The sequence below is a fragment of the Podarcis vaucheri genome (genome assembly GCF_965113315.1).
Source record: "Podarcis vaucheri genome assembly, chromosome: 10".
Lineage (NCBI taxonomy): Eukaryota > Metazoa > Chordata > Lepidosauria > Squamata > Lacertidae > Podarcis > Podarcis vaucheri.
In genome coordinates, this window is record NC_138748.1 from 53,332,727 (window position 1) to 53,354,162 (window position 21,436).

The 21,436-nt window shown below is 42.8% G+C and overlaps 1 protein-coding gene across 7 annotated transcripts in view; it reads left to right on the forward strand.

Moving 5' to 3' along the window:
- Positions 1–21,436, forward strand: part of DGKI (diacylglycerol kinase iota) — a 248,151-nt gene that overhangs the window by 159,621 nt on the left and 67,094 nt on the right. For 4 of the 7 annotated variants that reach the window (XM_082240439.1, XM_082240443.1, XM_082240441.1 and 1 more), the window contains 2 exons: positions 1,701–1,763; positions 14,190–14,290. In XM_082240439.1, coding sequence (XP_082096565.1) covers positions 1,701–1,763; positions 14,190–14,290 — 164 coding nt within the window. The remainder of the gene's footprint in view (positions 1–1,700; positions 1,764–14,189; positions 14,291–21,436) is intronic. The other 3 variants (XM_082240440.1, XM_082240444.1, XM_082240445.1) reach the window with 1 other exon arrangement.

The following is a 21,436-nucleotide window of genomic DNA, read 5'->3' on the forward strand; positions in this document are numbered from 1 at the left end:
TAGAAGATTTTCAGTCCGCCTCATGCATCATTAACAGAATTGCCAGCTAAACTCCAGTTCCAGAATCTCTAATAGACGGAGGGGAGGGCAAAAAATACCCATCCTACTGATGATAAATGAAAGAGAGGGAAATTGACTTGATAGTGACAACGCTGCAGTGCCGGCAGATTGGAGAACCTGGCCTGATATGTAATCTGAATGTCACTTTGAAGAGAAAAGTGCTATATAATCAGCATCCAGTTTCCCATCATGCACTTTATGATCCAAAGACAAAGTTGAAATGGGTTTCTCTGTAACACAGTCAATGAGGGACAACAGCTTCCTCTGTATTTTTTTCTTTCGGTTTGCATCTTTTTTTTGGGGGGGGGGGGAATATTCTGTGTGATGAAATGCCGTTTCGAAACTTGAACTATTAAAAAACTGTTAACCACAGAACTCCAGAGATCTCAGGCCAGAGAACCAGGGGTTCTGAAAGGATTTCCCACTGGCTTTTCCAGACCTGCTTAGATTCAGGGACTGTGATGCCTTCAGACCATTCTGTGGACCCAATTGTGGACTCACAATTTCTTACTTGGGCTATTGATCTAATAACAACAACAACACAATTCACCCTAAGGTACCAGGACACGTTACAACAAAACATAGCATTGCTATTAAGCCACAACAGTACACAATATTAAAAACAGTTTTAAACACCCCAAATCACAGAAATAAGGTGAGTCCTAAAAATATGCATCTCCAAAACCAGGGTGAAGAGGTGCTGTGTGAAGGCCATCACAATGTATTTTCATGTGGACATTTTTATGCACGTCAGTGGCTCCATTGGCAGCCCCACCCCTCATTCAGATGCCATCTGGGCCAAGTGTTTTTGAGCCCGTGTCTTGTTTGACTCATCTTCATGGAAACAGTTCATGGTTGGCCCAAAGCATGGAGCTGATTGCCTCAGAAATTCAAAATGTGTTGTAGGGATGAGGGGGAAGGGAAAGGAACCACTGAAGTGGGGTGAACAAGTGAGAGAGGTTGGGGGAGTTTGTGGCAATGATGTGCTTGTCTCTCTCCAAAGATGGTTGCATACATCCTCTTAGGATGAAGAACTGTTACCCCTCTTTCTACTCCAAGGTCTTTGTACTCCAAGGTCTTTCATACTCCAAGGTCTTGTAGTGCTGCAGGGCTCAAACCATAGGAACCTCATGAAGCCCAGCCAAGGTACCAAACCATTAGTTATGCTTTGCCTCCAATATTGGAGGCAGTCTACCTCTGAAAACCAGTTGCTGGGGGAGAGCACTGTTGCCCTCAGGCTCTGCTTGTGGGCTTCCCATGGGCATCTGTTTGGCCACTATGAGAATAGAAAGTTGGAATAGATGAACCAGCAGGACTCACCTTACAGTCTTATATTCTTAACCCTGCCATTGACAGCTACCTGCCTTGTTGCCTCAGAGTTCCACCATGCCCCATAACCAGATGCCATTTTCCTCCATTGCGCTTGCTGATACCTCCCATTGGCTTTTCCATTGATGGTTGTGCTGCCTTGCAGCTTAGCACACACCTCCATTTTGCCTCAACATGATGCCTTCCTTTTGTTTCTGTTTAAATGTTGTTGTATGTCTCTCTCTCTCTCTCTCTCTCTCTGGGCTTTTTCCCTGTCTGTCCATGCCGTTGTGCTGATCCTCTCTTGGCTGCACATTTCCTGCTGCCTATAGCATCCCTAAAGTGCCCTCTGCTGACCTGAGGAGAGTTTCAGCTCCCCCTGATTCCTTCGCCATGTGAGTACTCCTCTTTTCTCTCCCTTCTTTGAAATGCCCTCCGCTTCTCCTTGCTCCACCTCTTCCCACCCTGCATGGTTTGTTATGTGCTCATCCTTCCATCACCCTGAAGCACTTTCATCCAAACCTAGCATGTCCGATGAGGCAGCTCCTAGTGTGCAAAAGAGGAGTTTTAATTGGGCAGAGGTCATGTGGTGGTAAGGCCGCTGAAAATACTTGCCCTCTAAGCAGAGCTAGAGCACTGCCTGACATTCCTGTAGGATAATGCTTGTCTTCTGCCTCCATCCCTGATATGCTCTAGACTTTGGACCTTCTGAGTTACATATTTTCTCTTTTAATCTCGAAACTCTAAAAACTAAAATCCTTGTAAATGAAACTTAAAGAAGAAGGAAAGTGTTTATCAACACAAGTAGTAATTGAGGTGTCTTAAACTGGCTATGTTACTACGCACCCTTTGCATCTGTTTTGTTATGCTTCATAATTTGTGTTTTCAAAAAAAGCTCAATAATGGGGAAAAATCTGGTGGGTCAGGGGCATAGCTCAGAGAGCATCCAGCAGGCCAGGGACAGAGCTGAGGAGAAACTTGGGGATTATGGGTAGAGCCTGGCAGAATTGCAACTTGACTACCTTTTCATATTCCTACACACAATTTGGCTGGTGGGGCAGTTAAATACTTGGTGGTTGTTCCCTGATTTTCTTTTCTTTCTTTTTGGCTCTTTCAACAAAGGCCTCGAGGAACAACCAGCCCTAGTTTCCTGACTTCTGGAGGGAGATCTGTAAGCCAGGGTCATATTTACATGTACAGTGGTGCCTCGCAAGACAAAATTAATTCGTTCCGTGAGTCTCTTCATCTTGTGGTTTTTTCGTCTTGCGAAGCACGGCTATTAGCGGCTTAGCGGCTATTAACGGCTTAGCGGCTTTAAGAAAAAGGAAACAAACTCGCAAGACGTTTTGTCTTGCGAAGCAAGCCCATAGGGAAATTCGTCTTGCGGAACGACTCAAAAAACGGAAAACTCTTTCGTCTTGCGCGTTTTTCGTCTTGCGAGGCATTCGTCTTGCGAGGTACCACTGTAACTAGACATCACCCCCTCTCTAGGTCCTCAAGACATGCTTAAAGTGAGGACAAAGAGAACTTTGTCACACAGTACATGATTAATCTATGGAATTCGCTCCCAAAATATATAACTTTTGTCATTTAGGTGGCACACAATACAGATTGAATAATGCAATGAAATATCAAATAATGTACAATAACACCACCGCAAAACAAAATATTATTTTTTGGAACTTATATTCCACTTTTCCTCCAAGGAGCTCATGGTGGAGTACATAGCTCCTTTCCTCCCCATTTTATTCTCACAACAACCCTATGAAGCAGGTTATGCTGAGAGTGAGCGGCCAGCCCAAGTGAGCTTCATAGTTGAGTGATGATTTGAAGCCTGGTCTCTCAGATCCCCATCCAGTGTTTCCCAAACTTGGGTCCCCAGCTGTTTTTGGACTACAGTTCCTATCATCCCTGACCACTGGTGCTGCTAGCTAAGGATGATGGGAGTTGTAGTCCAAAAACAGCTGGAGACCCAAGTTTGGGAAACACTGTCCTAGTCCAACAGTCTAACCACTGCTCCACACTGGCTATCAGAATGCTGCCACATAGCTATCGACATAGAGATGGGAAGTAGGTGCATGAATACGGTGCTCGCTCCCCCTGCAATGTGCTTACCAGCGTCATGTTGTTTCCTAGCCTTGCAACGATTTCAGATCCACTTGACCTCTCTGCTCAGCTTCTCTAACATTTTCAGCGTCTCAGTTAATTTTTATACGTCAGGTCAAGACTTGAAGAAAGTAGCAATTTTTACAAAGGGACCTCAGCTAATTTGTTAGTCAAAGCTATTCTGTATCTCCAGATCTGAAAAGAATAGATTAATCAGGCAGCTGCACAATGACTGACAATTAGCATGTCTGATAAATTAAAGCACAAACCCAAGGGGAACTACAGAAATTGGATTTGGGATGCTAGTTGCTTTGAGATTCAAATGTTCTCCTTCAGCTTGGCAATGCGTGTTGTTTCTGAAATCCTGTTGGAATGACGTGGCTGAATTGGTTTTTGAGGAATATGAGTGGCTGGCTGCAAATAACCTTCAAATATTTTGGTCCATTTATCTTATGGAAATGGTCTTGAATTTTGGATTGTGAAGTCTACAAATTGTTAGCCAGTGTTCTACATCATTAAATGGTGTGTCCTTCTCTGAAATTGTACTGAAGATTTTGAGTTGGCATTCAAACCACATTCATTTTATATGGCCATTTGCCTGCAGAGAGAAAGCTCAATCTGCTGGCTTTTGTAAATATTTGGCTAACATCAGAATTACCTTATTCATCATTGCTGCCCACACAAACAGCACCTTGCTGCATTCATCAACATTCCTGTACTTTCTCAGAGTGTTAATTATTTCCTAATAAAACAGTAATCAAAGACATATTTTCTTTTATTGACATTCTGGGCAGGAAACAGTAATGGGCTGTTTCTGATCTATATAAAATGTTGTGGGAGCTGGAGATTTTAATGCCATTTACATCTCAAAAGACAGACCCAAGAAAGGCTATTACTGCTAGTGTCTGAAGTACCCAATACTAATTATTCATATGAACACAAAAAACAAACAAACACTTAGCTGCCTTCTCTGCCTAGCTGAAATCAGTACGATCTGCAACTGTATACCAGCCCATCTGAAACCTGATTTTTTGTTATCTGTGGAACTCTCAAAATGTTAATTCATTCATACCTGATCCTATGGAGAATTCTGCAGTAAGGGAACCTATGGAGACCAGGAATAATTGCCAGACAAACACAACATACATACACATTGGCTAATACATTGAAGGTGAATTGATTGTACTTAGCAAGTTGAAGCCATAACAAAATGTTGCAGTGTGGACGGTTCCAGGCAGGCAGGCAGCCAGCCCTTTTTGAATACAGTGTTACCTCTGGTTATGAACTTAATTCGTTCTGTAGGTCTGTTCTTAACCTGAAATCGTTCTTAACCTGAGGTACCACTTTAGCTAATGGGGCCTCCTGCTGCCGCTGAGCTGCCGGCACATGATTTCTGTTCTCATCCTGAGGTAAAGTTCTTAATCTGAGGTACTACTTCCAGGTTAGCCAAGTCTGTAACCCAAAGTGTTTGTAACCTGAGGTGTTTGTAACCCGAGGTACCCCTGTATTTTCATTCCCCATTCCCCAACCTTCAACATTCAGCCACCATTCCATAGTTACTGAGCATATTCAGTCCTTGATGGGCTGTTTTGGTGTCAAGCCACACTAAAAAAAGGACATATTTACACAGTGTATAGTTAAGCTATGGAATTCACTCCCCCAAGAGGCAATGATTGCCACCAACTGGGATGGTTTAAAATGAGGATTAGACAAATTAATAGAAGATAAGACTCTCAATAGCTACTAGGAAAACCTCGCTAGATTTAAACAAAAACATTTCCCCAAGCCCATTGATACCTCCCTCTTGGTCATGAGTGGTGCTATTTTTGCTAGGTACAAATCCTCACTCATAATATTATTAGGATATTAACAAAATATGCTAAATACACTGAACATGAAGGAACCGGTCTCCCTTGTAGCTGTTTGGGGGTACGTACCATGGGCCTCGGGACGCGGGTGGCGCTGTGGGTAAAAGCCTCAGCGCCTAGGGCTTGCCGATCGAAAGGTCGGCGGTTCCAATCCCCGCGGCGGGGTGCGCTCCCGCTGCTCGGTCCCAGCGCCTGCCAACCTAGCAGTTCGAAAGCACCCCCGGGGGCAAGTAGATAAATAGGTACCGCTTACCAGCGGGAAGGTAAACGGCGTTCCGTGTGCGGCTCTGGCTCGCCAGAGCAGCGATGTCACGCTGGCCACGTGACCCGGAAGTGTCCCCGGACAGCGCTGGCCCCCGGCCAATAGATGTGAGATGGGCGCACAAACCCCACAGTCTGTCAAGACTGGCCCGTTCGGGCAGGGGTACCTTTACCTTTACCTTTACCATGGGCCTCATTGCTACAAAATAAATTAATTCAAGGGGAAGTTAAGCACATGAAAATGTATTTGCATTTGTTGCATTTATATCCTACTGTTTTCTCCAAGGAGCTCAAAATAGTGTATATGGTTCTCCACCTCATTTGATGCCCACAAAAACCTTGTGGGGAGGTAGGTTAGGTAAAGAGGTCCTAAGTCACCCAACGACCTTCATGGCTAAATGGGGATTTGAACCCTGGTCTCCCAGGTCCTAGTCCAACGCTCTAAGCACTGCACCAAGTAAATCCTGCTCCAAGTAAATCTCCTGGAGACATATTGGAGGAAAAGAACTGTTGCTGATACACTATTAGTCTGTGATGTGTTGTCTCTGACTCTGTGGCATTAGACACACCTGCATGGATTTTTCGGAAGGCATTGCATGCTCATCTGCTGCGACTTAACTTGCCACCCAAACGAACATGTGCTCAGGTGTTTGCATTCCTTGCCAGTCACTCAGTGCCAACAGAGTTGATTTTGGGTTCAGTAAAAGCCTGTGGATGGTGCTACTGATGGTTAATGCTATATTGAATGCTATCTGTGATTAGTTTTTATATGCTGGAGCTTTGTGCTGAAATGTCACAGACCGTAGCTACTGTATTTCATGGGATTTTGGGTATCCCTGTTAGGGTGCCAGTTTACTGGCTGCTGGATAGGGGAGGATCACCCCAATAGATGACAGATATTTTCATAAAATTGGCTATTTTATATGAATAGGAAGCAGATATGTGACTAAATGTGTAAATAATTGCTGTAATTTAAATAGAGGGAGTCTGTGGGGAAACTTTGGCCAAGTATTCTGTATGTCTACACTGTGTCTCAGGAGACAACGGAAGAGTGTGCCTTTGGGGGTCAAACTGTTGGAGAGTTACTGTGCCTGCTGTGGTTGCAGAGACTGATACGGGAGAGACATTTGGAGACATCTTTGTGACATAGAGTTGGTCTGCCAATGGGCCTGGTGCCTGAAGCCAGCTCCTTGGGAATCCTACCACCTTCCATTTTGTGGCCATGACCAAGCCAGCATAGATATCACTGAGAAAGGAGTGCAAACATATTGGGAATGTGGGCTTGGGAGAGCACATCTTTGTTTGAGAGACTGTCCTGCCATGTGATGCCCCAACTCTTTTGGATGCAACACACGAGGAAGGTGTTGTGGAGTTGCTCCTGGCAGTTGCAAGTAGCCCACGACTCACTTCCATAGGACAGTGTGCTCAACACACAATTCTGATAGACCTTCATCTTGGTATTGGTTGTTAGCATCACATTCTCCCGTACCCTTTTGGAGACGTGAGCCATTGTCTTTAAGATGCCCCAAAACTCTTTTCTCTCTCCTCTGATGGAATCTATTTATGTTTTGAATGAGTAAAGCATTGTCAAAGAGAGCCTCATTTTTAATGTATCACTTCTAAGCTCTGACAACGAAATCTCAGTAGCAAGGTTAATTATTTTTCTTTTGTGGCCGCTGTTTTCCTTCTCCCTATTGTTCTAAAGGCAAGGGGATTTAATTAGTTTTGCATGTTTATTTCTTCTCCAGAAGATAGGTAATTCATTAATCTGTCACTGCAAACATGGCCCAGGGGAGATGTGCATTTTCTGAAGTTTAATTTCAGGGGATTTTTGTTTTTAAATGGAGGCAGATTTCTCACTGAATCATACCAGCTAAGTTAGAATTTCAATGGGATGTGATGTAGACTGTTTTCTTTCCTTTTTAAAAAATCTGTCAGAAATCTGTGACTGAATTCCTCCCTTGTCTGACTTTACGCAGACACTTGAAGGATAAGATATGGTTCACAAGACTTGTAAATAATTGGAAGGAGAATAAGGGTGTGTTTTTAATTAAAAGTTTTCATCCGGCTGAATCAAACTGGTGCTATGGCAGAAATGTTGTTTAGATGTCAGATGAGTGCTCTGGGTTCAACCGCTAGCCTGGATTCTCTCATTTTTTTCTTTTTGCATGTCAGTGGAGGCAGAAATACACATTCCAAATGCTGCTACAGCAGCAGTATTTCTACAGGGTCTGGATAATTAACCAGGCAGTGTTAGAGTCACACAGCTTCAACACAGGTGTGTGTCATATTGTCAGAGCGGTGTGTCTGGGTACATTTCCCCATGTGGACATGAGAGGAAGCTAGCACCTGAAGGGAGATGGACTTCAGGGGTGTTGGCCTGCTATAGATTTCATATCCTTTAGCCCTAGACATTGGGAGAAGGGACTTCAGGTCCATTGTGGGCTTCCTCTTCATCCCACCAACACCATCTCCTGGATCTATGGCTGTCCTGCCCTTTTGTGTTCTGCACTAATGCTAGATCCCATGAATCAAGGCAGAGCAGGAGTTTCAGGACCATGGATAGCTCCAAATGAGCTCCAAATGCTATGATAAAGTTTGAGAGCAACCTGAGCCTTTTTCAGCCTCTGCCCCCAGACTACCTCTCCCATGCTCTTCCCCATTGTGGGTAACTTCAGATTCTTATAGGGTCAGTCCTCTGACTGGAAGATGGGCACTCCTCTGTTCTATAGCCTCATACGTACATTGTGTGCTTCCTGCACCAGTGGACTGGTGATGAGGCAATTGGTTCTTCAGGTTCAATGGAAGGCACCCATGAGGGTCCAGGTTCCAGCCCTAAAGGCCCTGGAGGTATGAGAGGTTGTTCTGTTGACCCTTGGCTGTGAAGCCCAGTGATCTCATTTGCTCCAGCAATAGGCTCAGAGGCTAGAACCTCCTTAGCTGGAAACTCTGACTCTGAGTCTTGTTTGCAGGGTGAGGACATTGGGACTCTGCGGCCCTCCAAATGTTGTTGGATTACAACTTTCATCATCCCATGTTGGCTGAGGCTGATAGGAATTGGTAATCCAGCAGCATCTCAAGGGCTACAAAGTCCTCATTGTTGTACTATGGAGTGGCATGAGTATCTTCTTTGGCCAGATGCCTTTAGATGTGGACTCTAGTTCAGTGGCAGAGCATCTGCTTAGCATGCAGGTCCCAGGTTTAATCTGCAGCATCAGCATGTCACCTGCCCCAAACCATGGAGTGCATGAAACGTGAGCTGGCCAATGGTCTTGCTTTGTATAAGGGAGCATCCTACATTCCATTGTCGCTTCTAGTCCTCTTGTCCATGGGTGGAGAAGTGTTTTCAGCCCAAGGTCCACATATCCTCATGGACAATCTTCTAAGTGGTGCCAAAGGCAAAAGAGACTGGTGCAGTTGAATCCAGATGTTTCTGTGCAGACACCCCTCTCTAGCTGGCCAAACAAGAAGCATTGTCCCAATTAAAAACTCAAGGCTGGCAGTTGAGCAGGGATGTAGATAGGTGTGGTTTGGGAAGAGATCTCTGATTCTGGAAATCCCTAAGGGCCAGATAGAGAGGCCTAGAGGGCCTTATTTAGCCTCCAGATGTGAGGTATCTGCTGCTGCTCTGATCTTTTTTCTCTCCTTTGGAGCTTGGTTCAGAGTCTTTTATAGGATCCTAAACATGATGTCTGAAAAAGAACTGTACCAGCTACTACTCTGTTTCAAGGCCAATTTCAATTATGGACTTAAATGGATTGGATTCTGATTCTCTGTGTGTATGCTTCCTCCAAATGAGCTCCACCGCAGATCTTGCCAGCAAGAATCTGCTAAAAGGGCCACAATTCAGGGCCTTTTCTGTTGCAGCTCCAAAATTTTGGACTTCCCTTTTTCAGGGGATTTCTATGGCTCCATACCCCCCTCCCCAGATAAGATACGTTAGTTTATTTGCTACAATCTGTATCATTAATTGTAAATTTTGATCTTTTGTCAGTGCATGTTTTTTGTTGTTGTTTTTTTGGTTCTTATTTGCAAATTGCCTTGGGAATTGTTAATATGCAAAGTGGGACCACAGTGACTGAAACGGATACATAAATGAAAAATATCCATGGCATAGAGGAAAAAATGCTTGGGAAGAATTTTTAGAGTTCGCAGCTTTGCTTGTGTACAAACCCATTTGTGCAAGAGTTCATTTGGCTCATTGGTTACTGATGCTAACGGCCAGAATACATACATCTAGGCTTCATGCTGGGCAGAAAGTTACTGTGAATTTATCATTCCACCACTTTGGAAACCCAACTCTGTGGCAGGGTTTTTGGCATACAAGTGAGAATTCCAACAGCGTTCAGTGTCATTAGCACTGCCTAATACAAATAACTATCATTTTTGCTAACATGTTCCTTAGGAGGCAATGAAACAGAACCTCTTATATGAATACATAGCTATTGCATTTCCCAGAGATTTTCTGGTCTCAGAAATGCCCACATTGATTTGTAATTTATGACTGAGAAATCACTGCAAAGTCTACAGTGAACTGCATTAGTGCAACATCTCGTAAACCTAGTTTCTGGATTTGTTTGTCCAGTACTGGTGGACACAGAAAAAGACATAAGAAGAACTGGTTGAGGCCAAAGACCCATCATCATCCAGTATCCTGCTCCCACAGGGGTCAACTTAGATGCCCATGAGAAGTCCACAAGCAGGACCTGGGTGTAAGAACACTCTTCCCCACTCAGTTTGATTCCCAGCAGCTTTCTAAAGGATGTGGATAAGGCTGAAAGGGACCACAGAAAATCTTCACTCAACTTGAGCGCTGTATAAAATAAATGGCAGCTCTGCAAGAAGTGGCCAATGATTTCAAAACAAAGATGTTAGAATTAGATCGGCCAATATAATCCCTGTCTTAAAAATGCTGGAAGTGGTAAAAAATGGATTCTTCAGTATTATTGTGGACATCCTTTCTCTAAAGATACAGTTGCAAAATTAAATGTAAGCTTTATATTTGATATTATATATGAGTTTCCTCAGGTCTTCTGAGGAACAACAACAACTAGTTATCCAAATGGCCTAGGCAGCATTCAAAACTTAAAAGAATAGGGTACTCATCTCTGTATCTTGTTCTTACACCAACATATCCAGATAGTGGTGACAAGGTGCTTGTCTGAAGGGGAAGAGAGAGACAATTTCTAGAGCACTGAGGAAGCTGCCATTTCTTATTTTGTTCTGTGTCTATTAGTCTTTCAGTTTTTCACTGCAACGTTGCTGGAATACATTCCCTTTCTTCAGACATGGACTATTCAATTAAATACTTGTGTTGATAGAAGTCTGAGGACTTGGTTCATTTCGTTATCTGCTCTCTGGCATTTTTAAAATCACCTTTCCATATAAAAATGTGTTTTTATACCTTATCTCATATTGTACCATCTAATGAGAAACCACACAAAACCACGCAGGCACCACCCAAAGCAACAACCGCAGGTCAACACAAGTAAAATAAAAAAATGTAGCCCATATAATTCTTTAAAAGTCTTGTCAATATTTAATTTACGCCCCCTCCCTGATTTTCCCACCTCCTGCGACTTTAGAGGGCACTGGCACCATCCATCATATTGATCTTAATTTCTCAGTCAACTTCTTTTTGAATGTTAAATAAATGCCTGAGTCAAGAAAGGGGCTGAATCACCTGGCTTGCAGCCTGCTGTTATTCGCCTGCTGCTTTCTCCTCTATTCCCAGAGTTCTGAATCTCCAGATCTACCTACAAAAACAAAAGAAGCAGCAGGTAGATCCTACCCTGTTAGATGAGATGTCCGAATGCCAGCTAAAGCAGACAGCTGTCCCCTGAAGCTGCTCAGGAAGTTATGGGTACAGCTTTCTGTCTCAGACGAATCATGACAGCTTGCCTTGCATAGAGAGAGGGGTTGTTTTTTTTTTGGACATCTGAGGGCACCTGGACAGCATGGCAGCTGCTATTTAGCACTGGGGAATTATTGTCTGTCCAGAGCAATGTGAAAACCGTAATTATTTCAGCTGGTTTGGTTCGCTATTCTTAGAATCCTTTAAAATTCCAGCATAACCTCTGAAGCTCAGAAATGTGTTGTATTCCTCGTTGCTTGCTGCAATGAACAACAACGAGAAAATTATATATTATATATGTATTTTCAGTTCATGGTCTTAACCCGTAGTTACTGACTGTTACTTCCTGTCACTTCCAAGACCAGACAGTCTCTGCCTTTAGGTGCTGCTTTAATAGGGAGTTTGCGCTCAGGTTGTTTCTAGGTTTTTCAAATTTGTCCAGAGGTGACAGACCTGTTTATAGCAATCAACCAAGGAACAAATTCAGCTTCCTCAGAGATATTTGCTAATTGCCTTCTCCATAGACTCCAGAGGTCAGTAAAAATATATCGCCTTAGGTCCAAAAGGTCTGGTAGATTTTAAGCTAAGGAATAATGATGCAATAATTCATACGGTGTAAGTTTAATTTTTGAAAGGAAAGTGCTGTTTTGTTGTTGTTGAAGCTGGATGCATAAAGTAACAAAGAGCCACATGTCACAACCTGCCCTGAGACCAATATTAATAAATGTTAAGCCCATTTTTTTTAAAAAAAACCACACCATGGAAGAAGTCATTTAAGGACTATAGGCATGCTTTCTGTTCCCAACCGCTGACATCACCTCTGTGGAGGAGGCAAGAAAAATGGCCAGTGTGGAGCAGTGGTTAGAGTGTTGGACTGTGAAGTAGGAGACTAGAGTTCAAATCTCCACTCAGAAAAGAAGTTCACTGGGTGACCTTGAGCAAGTCACTGCCTCTCAATCTAACCTACCTCACAGAGTTGTTGTGAGGGTAAAATGTGGAAGGGAACACCATGTAACCTTGATTTCCTTGGAGAAAGGTATAAATGTAACAAACAAACTAACCAACTAACTAACTAATAAATAAAAATGGTTATATACCATTCTTTGTTTGCTTTGCATCCAACTGGTTCTTTTGAGAAACATTCCTCTAGCTTATATGCAGTGGTGCCATGAGGGCAGAATAAACAGACACCACCCCCAAAGTGTAGCACATATTGAAGTGAGCAAAACAATGTACATTACCCTCCCCTGTGATAAAACCATTGCCCAGAGTATAAACGTAGCTATTGCATTACAGAATGATAGCTAATCGAATCAGAGTAGTAGACCCATTGATATGAATGGATTTAAGTTACTGAGGGTTGGCATGGTCAGATATTATTATATAAAAAATATACACGGCTTGATTGCTCTAAAGTCTCTTGGATCTGTTGCAATGATAAGGTAGACTCAATCAGGGAGGGTGTCTTATCTAAGGTACCTCCAAAACCTGGAGCAGCATTGATGAGACTTCTGCTTATAATAAATTCCTTATTAAACTGTTTGATAATCATTAATTGGAATGTATGTGCTATTTGCTTCAAACAGTTATTGGCAGGGGTGAACTTTGAATGTCTTTTTATTCAACAGGAAATCTAGAATGTTTCCTAAAGTATCTGGAGTTCAGGATATGCCTGTCACTTTGTCTAGAGAAATTGGGTCAGGTGTGTTGTGCTAAGCTGCTAAGAGGAGCGGCTTGCAGGTGTGAGCTAGCATCTTCAAAAAGTTCAAGTGAAGCTCATTTGTTCTGGGTTCATCATATTGAGGACTGCTAAAAGCACAGCAATTGCATTCATTTGTCCATTCATTCATTTATAGGCACTGTTATGCCATTGTTAAATTATATTCTTAGGGCCGTGTGTGTTTGTTTGTGTGTGTGTGTGTATAAAATAAATCCATTAAAATATAAAATCAAGTTGAGAACAGTCAGCAAAATCAAAATTGTAGCTAAAAGCTTGGCGAAATGGAAAGGTTGTCTCCTGATTCAGAAAAGACAACAACAACAAAAGGGGTTTTTCAATATTTTCATTTACGGTAAATGTTTTACTTATTTATTTCCCTCCTTAGTTTTAATGAATGTATAGGGTGGTCTTTTTTTTTATTCGTTGGTTGGTTGGTTTTATTTTTGTAAAGATGCCTTGAGCTGCCTGTGGTGAGGGAAGGTGTCTAATAAATTTAATTAATTAAATAATAATCAGACAAACCTCTCTGGGGAAAAGCTTTTCCCAACTTGAGAACTACTTTAGAGAAGGGCCTCTCAGGTAGCCTTCCTCCTCATCTTAGACAGCTGGGTCTCCCACAGAAGGTCCTCTGTAGGAAGTCCTAATCTACAGCTGGGCAGATTTCAAAATTTTTATGGAAAAAAACCCAGCAGGTGCACACCAGATTTGTAACGGAAACGTTTCTGACTTTCTCAAAAGGACTTGTTGACCCCTGTGACCTTCAAGGAATGCTGTTCCATTGAATCAAAGGGTGAACTGTTTTATTTGCAGAAAGCTCGTGTTTTGAGATTGGCAGCTCAGTGCTCGTGGGGATTCGGTTTTTTATTTTTTATTTATTTTTTGCTTTTTGGCTTCTGTTCTTCCTCTCTCATCTTCCTCTCTTCCTCTTGCAGCTCATCCTAGAAAAATCAGATTCTCTCTTCTGGATGTTAGCTGTGACTCTGCCTAACATTTCTCTCGCTTTTCCTTGCAGTCCCCATGCCGTCTTAGAGCGCCTGAGGATCAGAGTGAACAGAATTAGTTTACAGGATTATGAGGGACTGCATTATGACAAGGAAAAGCTCCGGGAAGCTTGTAAGTATATATATAAACATATGGCTGATTAGTATAACCGCATTCATGTGTTCTCCTACGTATATAGGTAGCCTTTTGATATCGGGCTGACATGTTTTGGCTGGGCTTAGTCAACAGCCATTTGCTGTCAGGTGCTGCCTTCTTTGCTTTGTGCTCCACAGAAGCCGAGTGCATTCCTGATGCCTGGCAAGGTGGCTTTTATGAGGGAAAACATTGGGCCAGAAGGTTTGTGTGCCTTTATAGCATCTCCTGCCCTCCAAACCTATAGCTTGGCCATTTTGAAAGAGGCAGTTGGGATTTCCCTTGTGTTTACCAGCACATTTTCTTTTAAAACGCTCCTCCTGTAGTTGGACGCTTCCTGTAAACAGAAACCAGCTGATCTCTCTATGACGTTTAGTCCTTTGTTGCAAGAAGCAATCTCCAAAGCAGATGTGATAATTATAGGTATACAGTGGTACCTCTGGTTGCAAATGAGATCCGTTCCAGAGGCCCGTTCGCAACATGAAAAGCCTGCAACCTGAAGTGCCGTATCTGCGCAAGTGCACGGTGCAATTTGGTGCTAGTGCGCATGTGCGAAGCGTGATTTAGCACTTCTGCGCATGCGCGAGTGGTGAAACCCAGAAGTAACCCTTTCCAGTACTTTGGGTCACCGTGGAATACAACCTGAAAAAAGTAACATGAAGCCAACGTAACATGAGGTATGACTGTAATGGTTGAGCAAACAGGGAATCAAGAAAAGTCCTAAAGATAGAGATCTGGTGTGGCAATGGATAGCTGTGGTGGATAAGGCAAAAGTAGCAACTCCTCTTTTCAGAGCAAGCAGGCCACTTGTTTGGAAGAAACCCATACCTTATAGATATTGCCATCATTCCCTGCTGGTGCACTTTCTTGAGACATCTGGCAAGTCTGCATGGAATGGCGAAAGGCTGAATCACTCACTCCATTCTGGCATATGAACGATACAAATGTCTTATACCTTAAGGGCCTCATGCAAATACCCTTGTAGTCATGGAGAAGATTCCCATTAATTTTCCTGATTCTCAGTTAAGACCTTATCAGCCTCGAACTTCACAGCTATGCTGAGAAAAACAGTACACAATTTCTGGGAGAAAGTACTGTAGCAATTAATGGTCACGGTCAATCAATGGTACAGAAGTCCAAGGGAGAGGTCAGCCAATCTGGCGGTGCTGTTGACGGCAACACCTTAAAATGAAGTCCTTTTCCTTGGTGACATGCACGAAGTCATTAATCAGTACAGGATGTGGCTGCTTGCGATAACAGTTTAATAGAGTCTTGTTCATGCATCTGGCTCATTATTCATATTCAATTACAAGGACGGCTGTTTGTTATGTAACAAAGCTGCAGCTTCCTTTTTTTACAATATGGGATTCCCTGGTAATTACTGGATGGCAAATCTTCTAATTGGTTTGCTTATCTTCTTGTAGAAATATGGTTATTCTGTTTAGACAGTTTTATGCTCCCAGACACACACACCCAACACACACACACACACACACACACACACACACACACCCTTTTCACTGTTCACTGGTACTCTTTCCCAGAGCTGAAAGATGATGGTCTCATAATGGGAACACAGGTTCTTCTGACAAGACTAGTGCCAGCTCTTGCTACATATTTCCACCCAGAAAATTAAAGCCTTCGTCATGGGTTTTCCAAACATTCTTCATGAAGATAATTGTTAGGGTTTGTGGGGAGAAAGCATATTAATTATTGAAATTATGCTAGCTAATGTCGACTGCCTGGTTTGTGGTGGGAGAGATGTCTTGGATGGTGCTGAGCAGAACTCTTCATTGAGGAAAATCATTTGCCTGAGGAAAAATATTCCCAGATTGCAACAGCAGAGGTGATTCACCTTTGTAATGTTGTGGCGTGGTGCACGACAGTACCTCCAACACAACGGGGCAGTTTGGACATCATGATAAACCTTTGTTTATTGGAGGGACATGGAAGAAGACATTTGGGGACTGTAGACTTGCTTTCTGTCCCAGCTGTGATCATCAGCTCTGTGGAGAAGATAAGGAAAATAGCCAGTGGAAGCAATGGACTAAGACATGGGAGACTAGGCTTCAAATCCCCACTGGGTCATGAAACTCAATGGGTGGCTTTGGCCCAGCAACAGTCTCTCAGTCTAGCGTACCTCACAAGGCTGTTGTGAGGGTAGGAGAAAAATAGAAAGCAGAAGAACCATGCATATCATTTTGAGGTCCTTGGAGGAAAGGCAGGATATAAATCTAACAATAAATAGCCTTTGACTTACCCACTCATGCTCCCTTCTCCAGTGGTGAAGGTATTGGAAGTCTTCAGTTTTTGAAGAAAACAGCTTGTTTCATTTGAACCTGGCAAACTATGATTCACCTTATCTGTAGTTTGTTTTAAACCAGCCCACTTCAAACTAAGAGTTATGAAGACAGCTTAGCTTAACAAACCACAGTTAAGATTAATCACAGTTTAGGGTTCATGTGTAATGCTAAACCGTGGTTAATAAAAAATGGAAGTGAAAGCTTCATCTCCTTGTTTATGTGCCACAGGAGGAGTGAGAAGGGTGAGGAGACCATGAGTCTTTGACTTGCTATGGCTTCTCCCATCATGTTAAAACAGGAATAAGCAATGTGGGGCCCTCTAGATGTTGTTGCACTTCAGTTTCCATCAGCATAAGCCATCATGACCAATGCTGATGAGATAATTGGAGTTGTAGTTCAGCAACACCTGGAGGGCATCACTTTGGCTTCCCCTACATTAAGTCATGGTTTACTAGGATGTCCAGTTCAGCTTATTGTGGATGTCTCTCTGTTGTGGAAAAAGCTGTAGATCAGTCTCCAAATGTGTGGGTCATGACTCTTTCCCAATGTTCCCCTTTCAATCTTGCCCACCTAAATAGGCAGTAAATGATGAAAATCATAACATAGAAACCCGTTTAAGAATGAGCCATTTTATTATCCCTTTGGGAGCCCTGCAGGAAAGCTATTAAGATTTTTGCCTGAGACATGTCTTCATGATGGAGCATCAAATACTTCGACACCAGCGTAATAACCTGGATCATCCAAACTCAGAGTAAATAAATTTTGCTCTTCTTGTTTGCTTGAAATACCAATTTGATTCTATCAGTGGCCTCATCTGAAATTGAATTTTCTTTACTCCTGCATCCAACTCGTCATACATGCTGTTCAGAGAAGATTAATCTGGGCTCCACTGGGGGTAGACAACTCATTTTTGATATCCTTCCAAGAAATTAAATGATTCCATACTTTCCTTTGTAATATTGAAACAACCATATTTTTTTTACCTTTTTTACCCCATTTTTGTTACTCACTCCACTATTTTATTTTAGTTCTTTCTGTCTCCCATTAGAGCACTTTGGTGATAGAATGGAATAATATTCTTATAAGAGGTACAGGTATTCACTTAGGACAGTAAGTGTGTGTGTGTGTGTGTGTGTGTGTGTATGCTTGAGAGGTGAGGTAATCCAATCCAAGTTCCTTCAGTGTAACCAAATCATTCCTCAAAGATGAATTTGTCCAACCAAATTGCTTAGTTCATTTGTTCTTTAATGGTAAGCATTCTTCTGATGCAACAGTTTCCACTGTTTCAACAGTAATTTTGGAATGACTTCCAAAATCTCCATATAGGTGAATGTTACATCAAAGGGGAGCAAAATGAATTAGTGGAGAAAATAACAAAAATCTTAAATTTCTAATTTTTAAATGAGGCTTATTGTCTTAATGGCTGAACACAGGTACTCAAAAATGTGTGGGTGAACATCAGAAATTGAAAAAGCACTTGAGAATGAGTTTAATTCACCAGATAGAAGGGGCTTCATTCATCCCTTTGGCTACTTATCCATAGAAGACTTTGCTGTTGTATCTTCCAAGTGTCAAATCCTTTCCTCCTCGGAAGTCCTGGGTGACTTGAATTCTGGAGGCAGTTGCATGAAATAATCCAGTCTATACAAATAGGCTCAATTTGCATAATTTATTTTAATTGTAGCATTTTCACCAGGAATGGGGAACCTGTGGCTCTCCACAGGTATGGCCAATGAACAGGGATGATGGGACCTGTAGACTGACAACATCTGGAGGGCCACAGGTTCCCCATCCGGGCATCACATAGTAACTGCCAGTTGTATGCTACTAGCAAGGCCAGGCTGAGTCAAGCAGCTGTGCCCAAATATAGATCTGGAAGGTCTGACTCTGACCTCTAGCTCAGAGTCTGTAAAGCCAGTGCACCACATCTAGAAGCTGGACCCTGATGTTCAGCAAGGAAAGCTACTGCTCTGGATTTTCCAGAAGGCAGAAGAAGACAAACTTCCTAGTGTCTATGCCAGTCTGGTCGACCCACGGGAGTGTTTCTGTGCTTAGGGCTAACCATATGCCATGATGAATGCATTGCCAACTGCTGACCTGTGTTTTCTCCTCATTCTCCCCAGTGATGCAGTTCCAGGATGGCACAAAACCAGTATGCATTCTCTGGCAGCTATTGGGGCCACAGTGTCCCTTTCCTTCTTTAAAAGTGTATTGTAGAAGTACCAGTCAGTTGGGAGCTGTGATTTAAGTTCCCCACAAGGACCCAGCATGATGATACACCAGGAGCATTATGGGAAATTAAATTGGCAGTTCCTAGAACTCACAGAGCACTTCATCCCACCACCACATAAGCCTACTAGCGGCTGCTAGTGTGTGTGTGTGTGTGTGTGTGTGTGTGTATTTTCTACCAGTGAGCACTTTGCCAAGGGCTCATTTAAACCTGGAGTTTGTCCAGATTACCGAAGGCACGAGCGATGTGATGTCACCATGCTCAGAATTAAGTAGCCCCTGTCAACAGCACTCGGCCAAAAATGGAATGACTGCTTTGTTTCGGCGTAATATTTCAGCAGGCGAAATGGAGCTCTTGCTTCTGATAAAAACACACTCATTTCCCCTGTGCTGAAAAGTTTAATAGAAGAAAATAGCACGAGAATTTATGAACCAGCTCTCTCTTAGCCCACTTACAGGAACAGCAGTGATATACTGGTTATTGTTGTAAAAAGATAGAAACCAGGAGCTAATGAGGAAGCATCAAAATGAGATCCCAGCAAGCCCTTAAATCATAGTTCTTCAAATACTTCTTTTTATGGCATGATAAGCTAACCAATAATAGTATGCAAACAGACTTTACTCTGTCAAAGAAGCAAAGTTTGACAGCCATGTCCATTTCACATCTTATCAGTGCCTTGATGTTACTTTTGAAAACTTCTGACATTTGCACTAAGAACAGGGATGAAGAGAACCTTTTTCAAACTGGGGTCTGTATTCCCTAATTTCAAGGGTCTTGTGCCATTGGTGGGCAGGGCAATGGATGGGACACTGATGCTCACCTTTGTACAGTCCAGCCACGCAAAAGTAAGTGGCTTCTACAGTTAGCATCTCTTCATTCAGACATGCAAGAAACATTGTTATAGTTCAAGTGGACGTCCTAGCCAGGCAAAAGAGCTGGATGATAATGATCACCTGGAGGATAATGCATGAAATGAGTTATTGCATTTCATGGTCTTTGTGGATACACTGCTTATATTTTAATATTTTCTTCTGTAAATGTGTGTATAGATACTTGGCAAATGAGGATTTTCCTTAATGCTTCTGATGAAGTGGGCTGTAGTCCATGAAATCTTATGCCACTGCAGTTGTTTGTTAATTTTGCTTTTAAAAAATCCCTCCCAATATTTATGTACCTGCAGTTGAGTTCCTGCCCAGTTAATGGAAGAGAAGTGGGAGGCACAAGGAGGGCTTGGTCACTTAATTTGATAGTGTCAGTAGTGGCTAGTGTCTGCAGATCTAACTTGATAGGCATCTTCTGAAAAGTCTCTCTGGAGCATCTCACCCATGGACTGCATTTAACACATCTTGATGCCAGTGGTCTATTACTAGGGTATTTCCCCCCTTTCACATGAATAGGACAAAGTACTTCCACATTGGGGACGCGGGTGGCGCTGTGGGCTAAAGCCTCAGCGCCTAGGGCTTGCCGATCGAAAGGTCGGCGGTTCGAATCCCCGCGGCGGGGTGCGCTCCCGCTGCTCGGTCCCAGCGCCTGCCAACCTAGCAGTTCGAAAGCACCCCCGGGGGCAAGTAGATAAATAGGTACCGCTTACCAGCGGGAAGGTAAACGGCGTTCCGTGTGCGGCTCTGGCTCGCCAGAGCAGCGTTGTCACGCTGGCCACGTGACCCGGAAGTGTCTCCGGACAGCGCTGGCCCCCGGCCAATAAATGTGAGATGGGCGCACAAACCCCAGAGTCTGGCAAGACTGGCCCGTTTGGGCAGGGGTACCTTTACCTTTACCTTTTACTTCCACATTAGGAGGGCTGCACTGATTAATGTTGAGAAGAGTATCCTTGTTGCTTAAAGTAGTATTGTGCAACACTTGATTTATTGGGGGAAAGGTAGGGGGCTTTTAATGAAATACAGAAGCTTCATATACTGTTTCCTTCTCATTTTCTTCAAATCATTCCTTTCCCCATTCCAAAATATTATAGCTATGGGTTACAAGAGAAGGGGGCCAGGTCCCACTGCCTTGTATTCTGAGCACTGGCACAGGAGCTAAATTAAAGCTCCCATGAGATGTATGGAAAGGTAAACAGAGTGAAAATACATGGGGGAAAATCTTAGCCTGCTGTTGCTTCTTATGCTTTTAAAAGCTCTGCATTAAACAAAGTGCCAACTGCAGACTATTCATTAATTTCCAGCATGGCAGAAATGAATGTCAGAAACAGTCCTTTAATTCTTAAGCCATTGCAGCCAGCTTAGAGCTCATAATATGATCAACCACAAGCAGTTTGTGCTGCGTTCGATAGAAGAAAACTAAATTGTTTAATATGTAATCTTGAAGGTTTTTCATCTGTTTGAGGAATTTAAAGCTCTCCCATGTATTTGAAATGCACTGAGTATGTATTTTTGAAATAGAGTTGTTGTTATTCAGTTTCTGTGCACTACAAAAATACAGTGCCAATGATGCCTGGGTTAGTTTATTCTTTAACTGTTTCAGCACTGTTGTCAATGCTGCTGGGTAGAGAGGTCCATGCTCATACACACTCTTGCAAAGGTGGAAGGATTAGCAGGATTAGGGCAAAGAGCATAATTCACTAAGAATTCTACT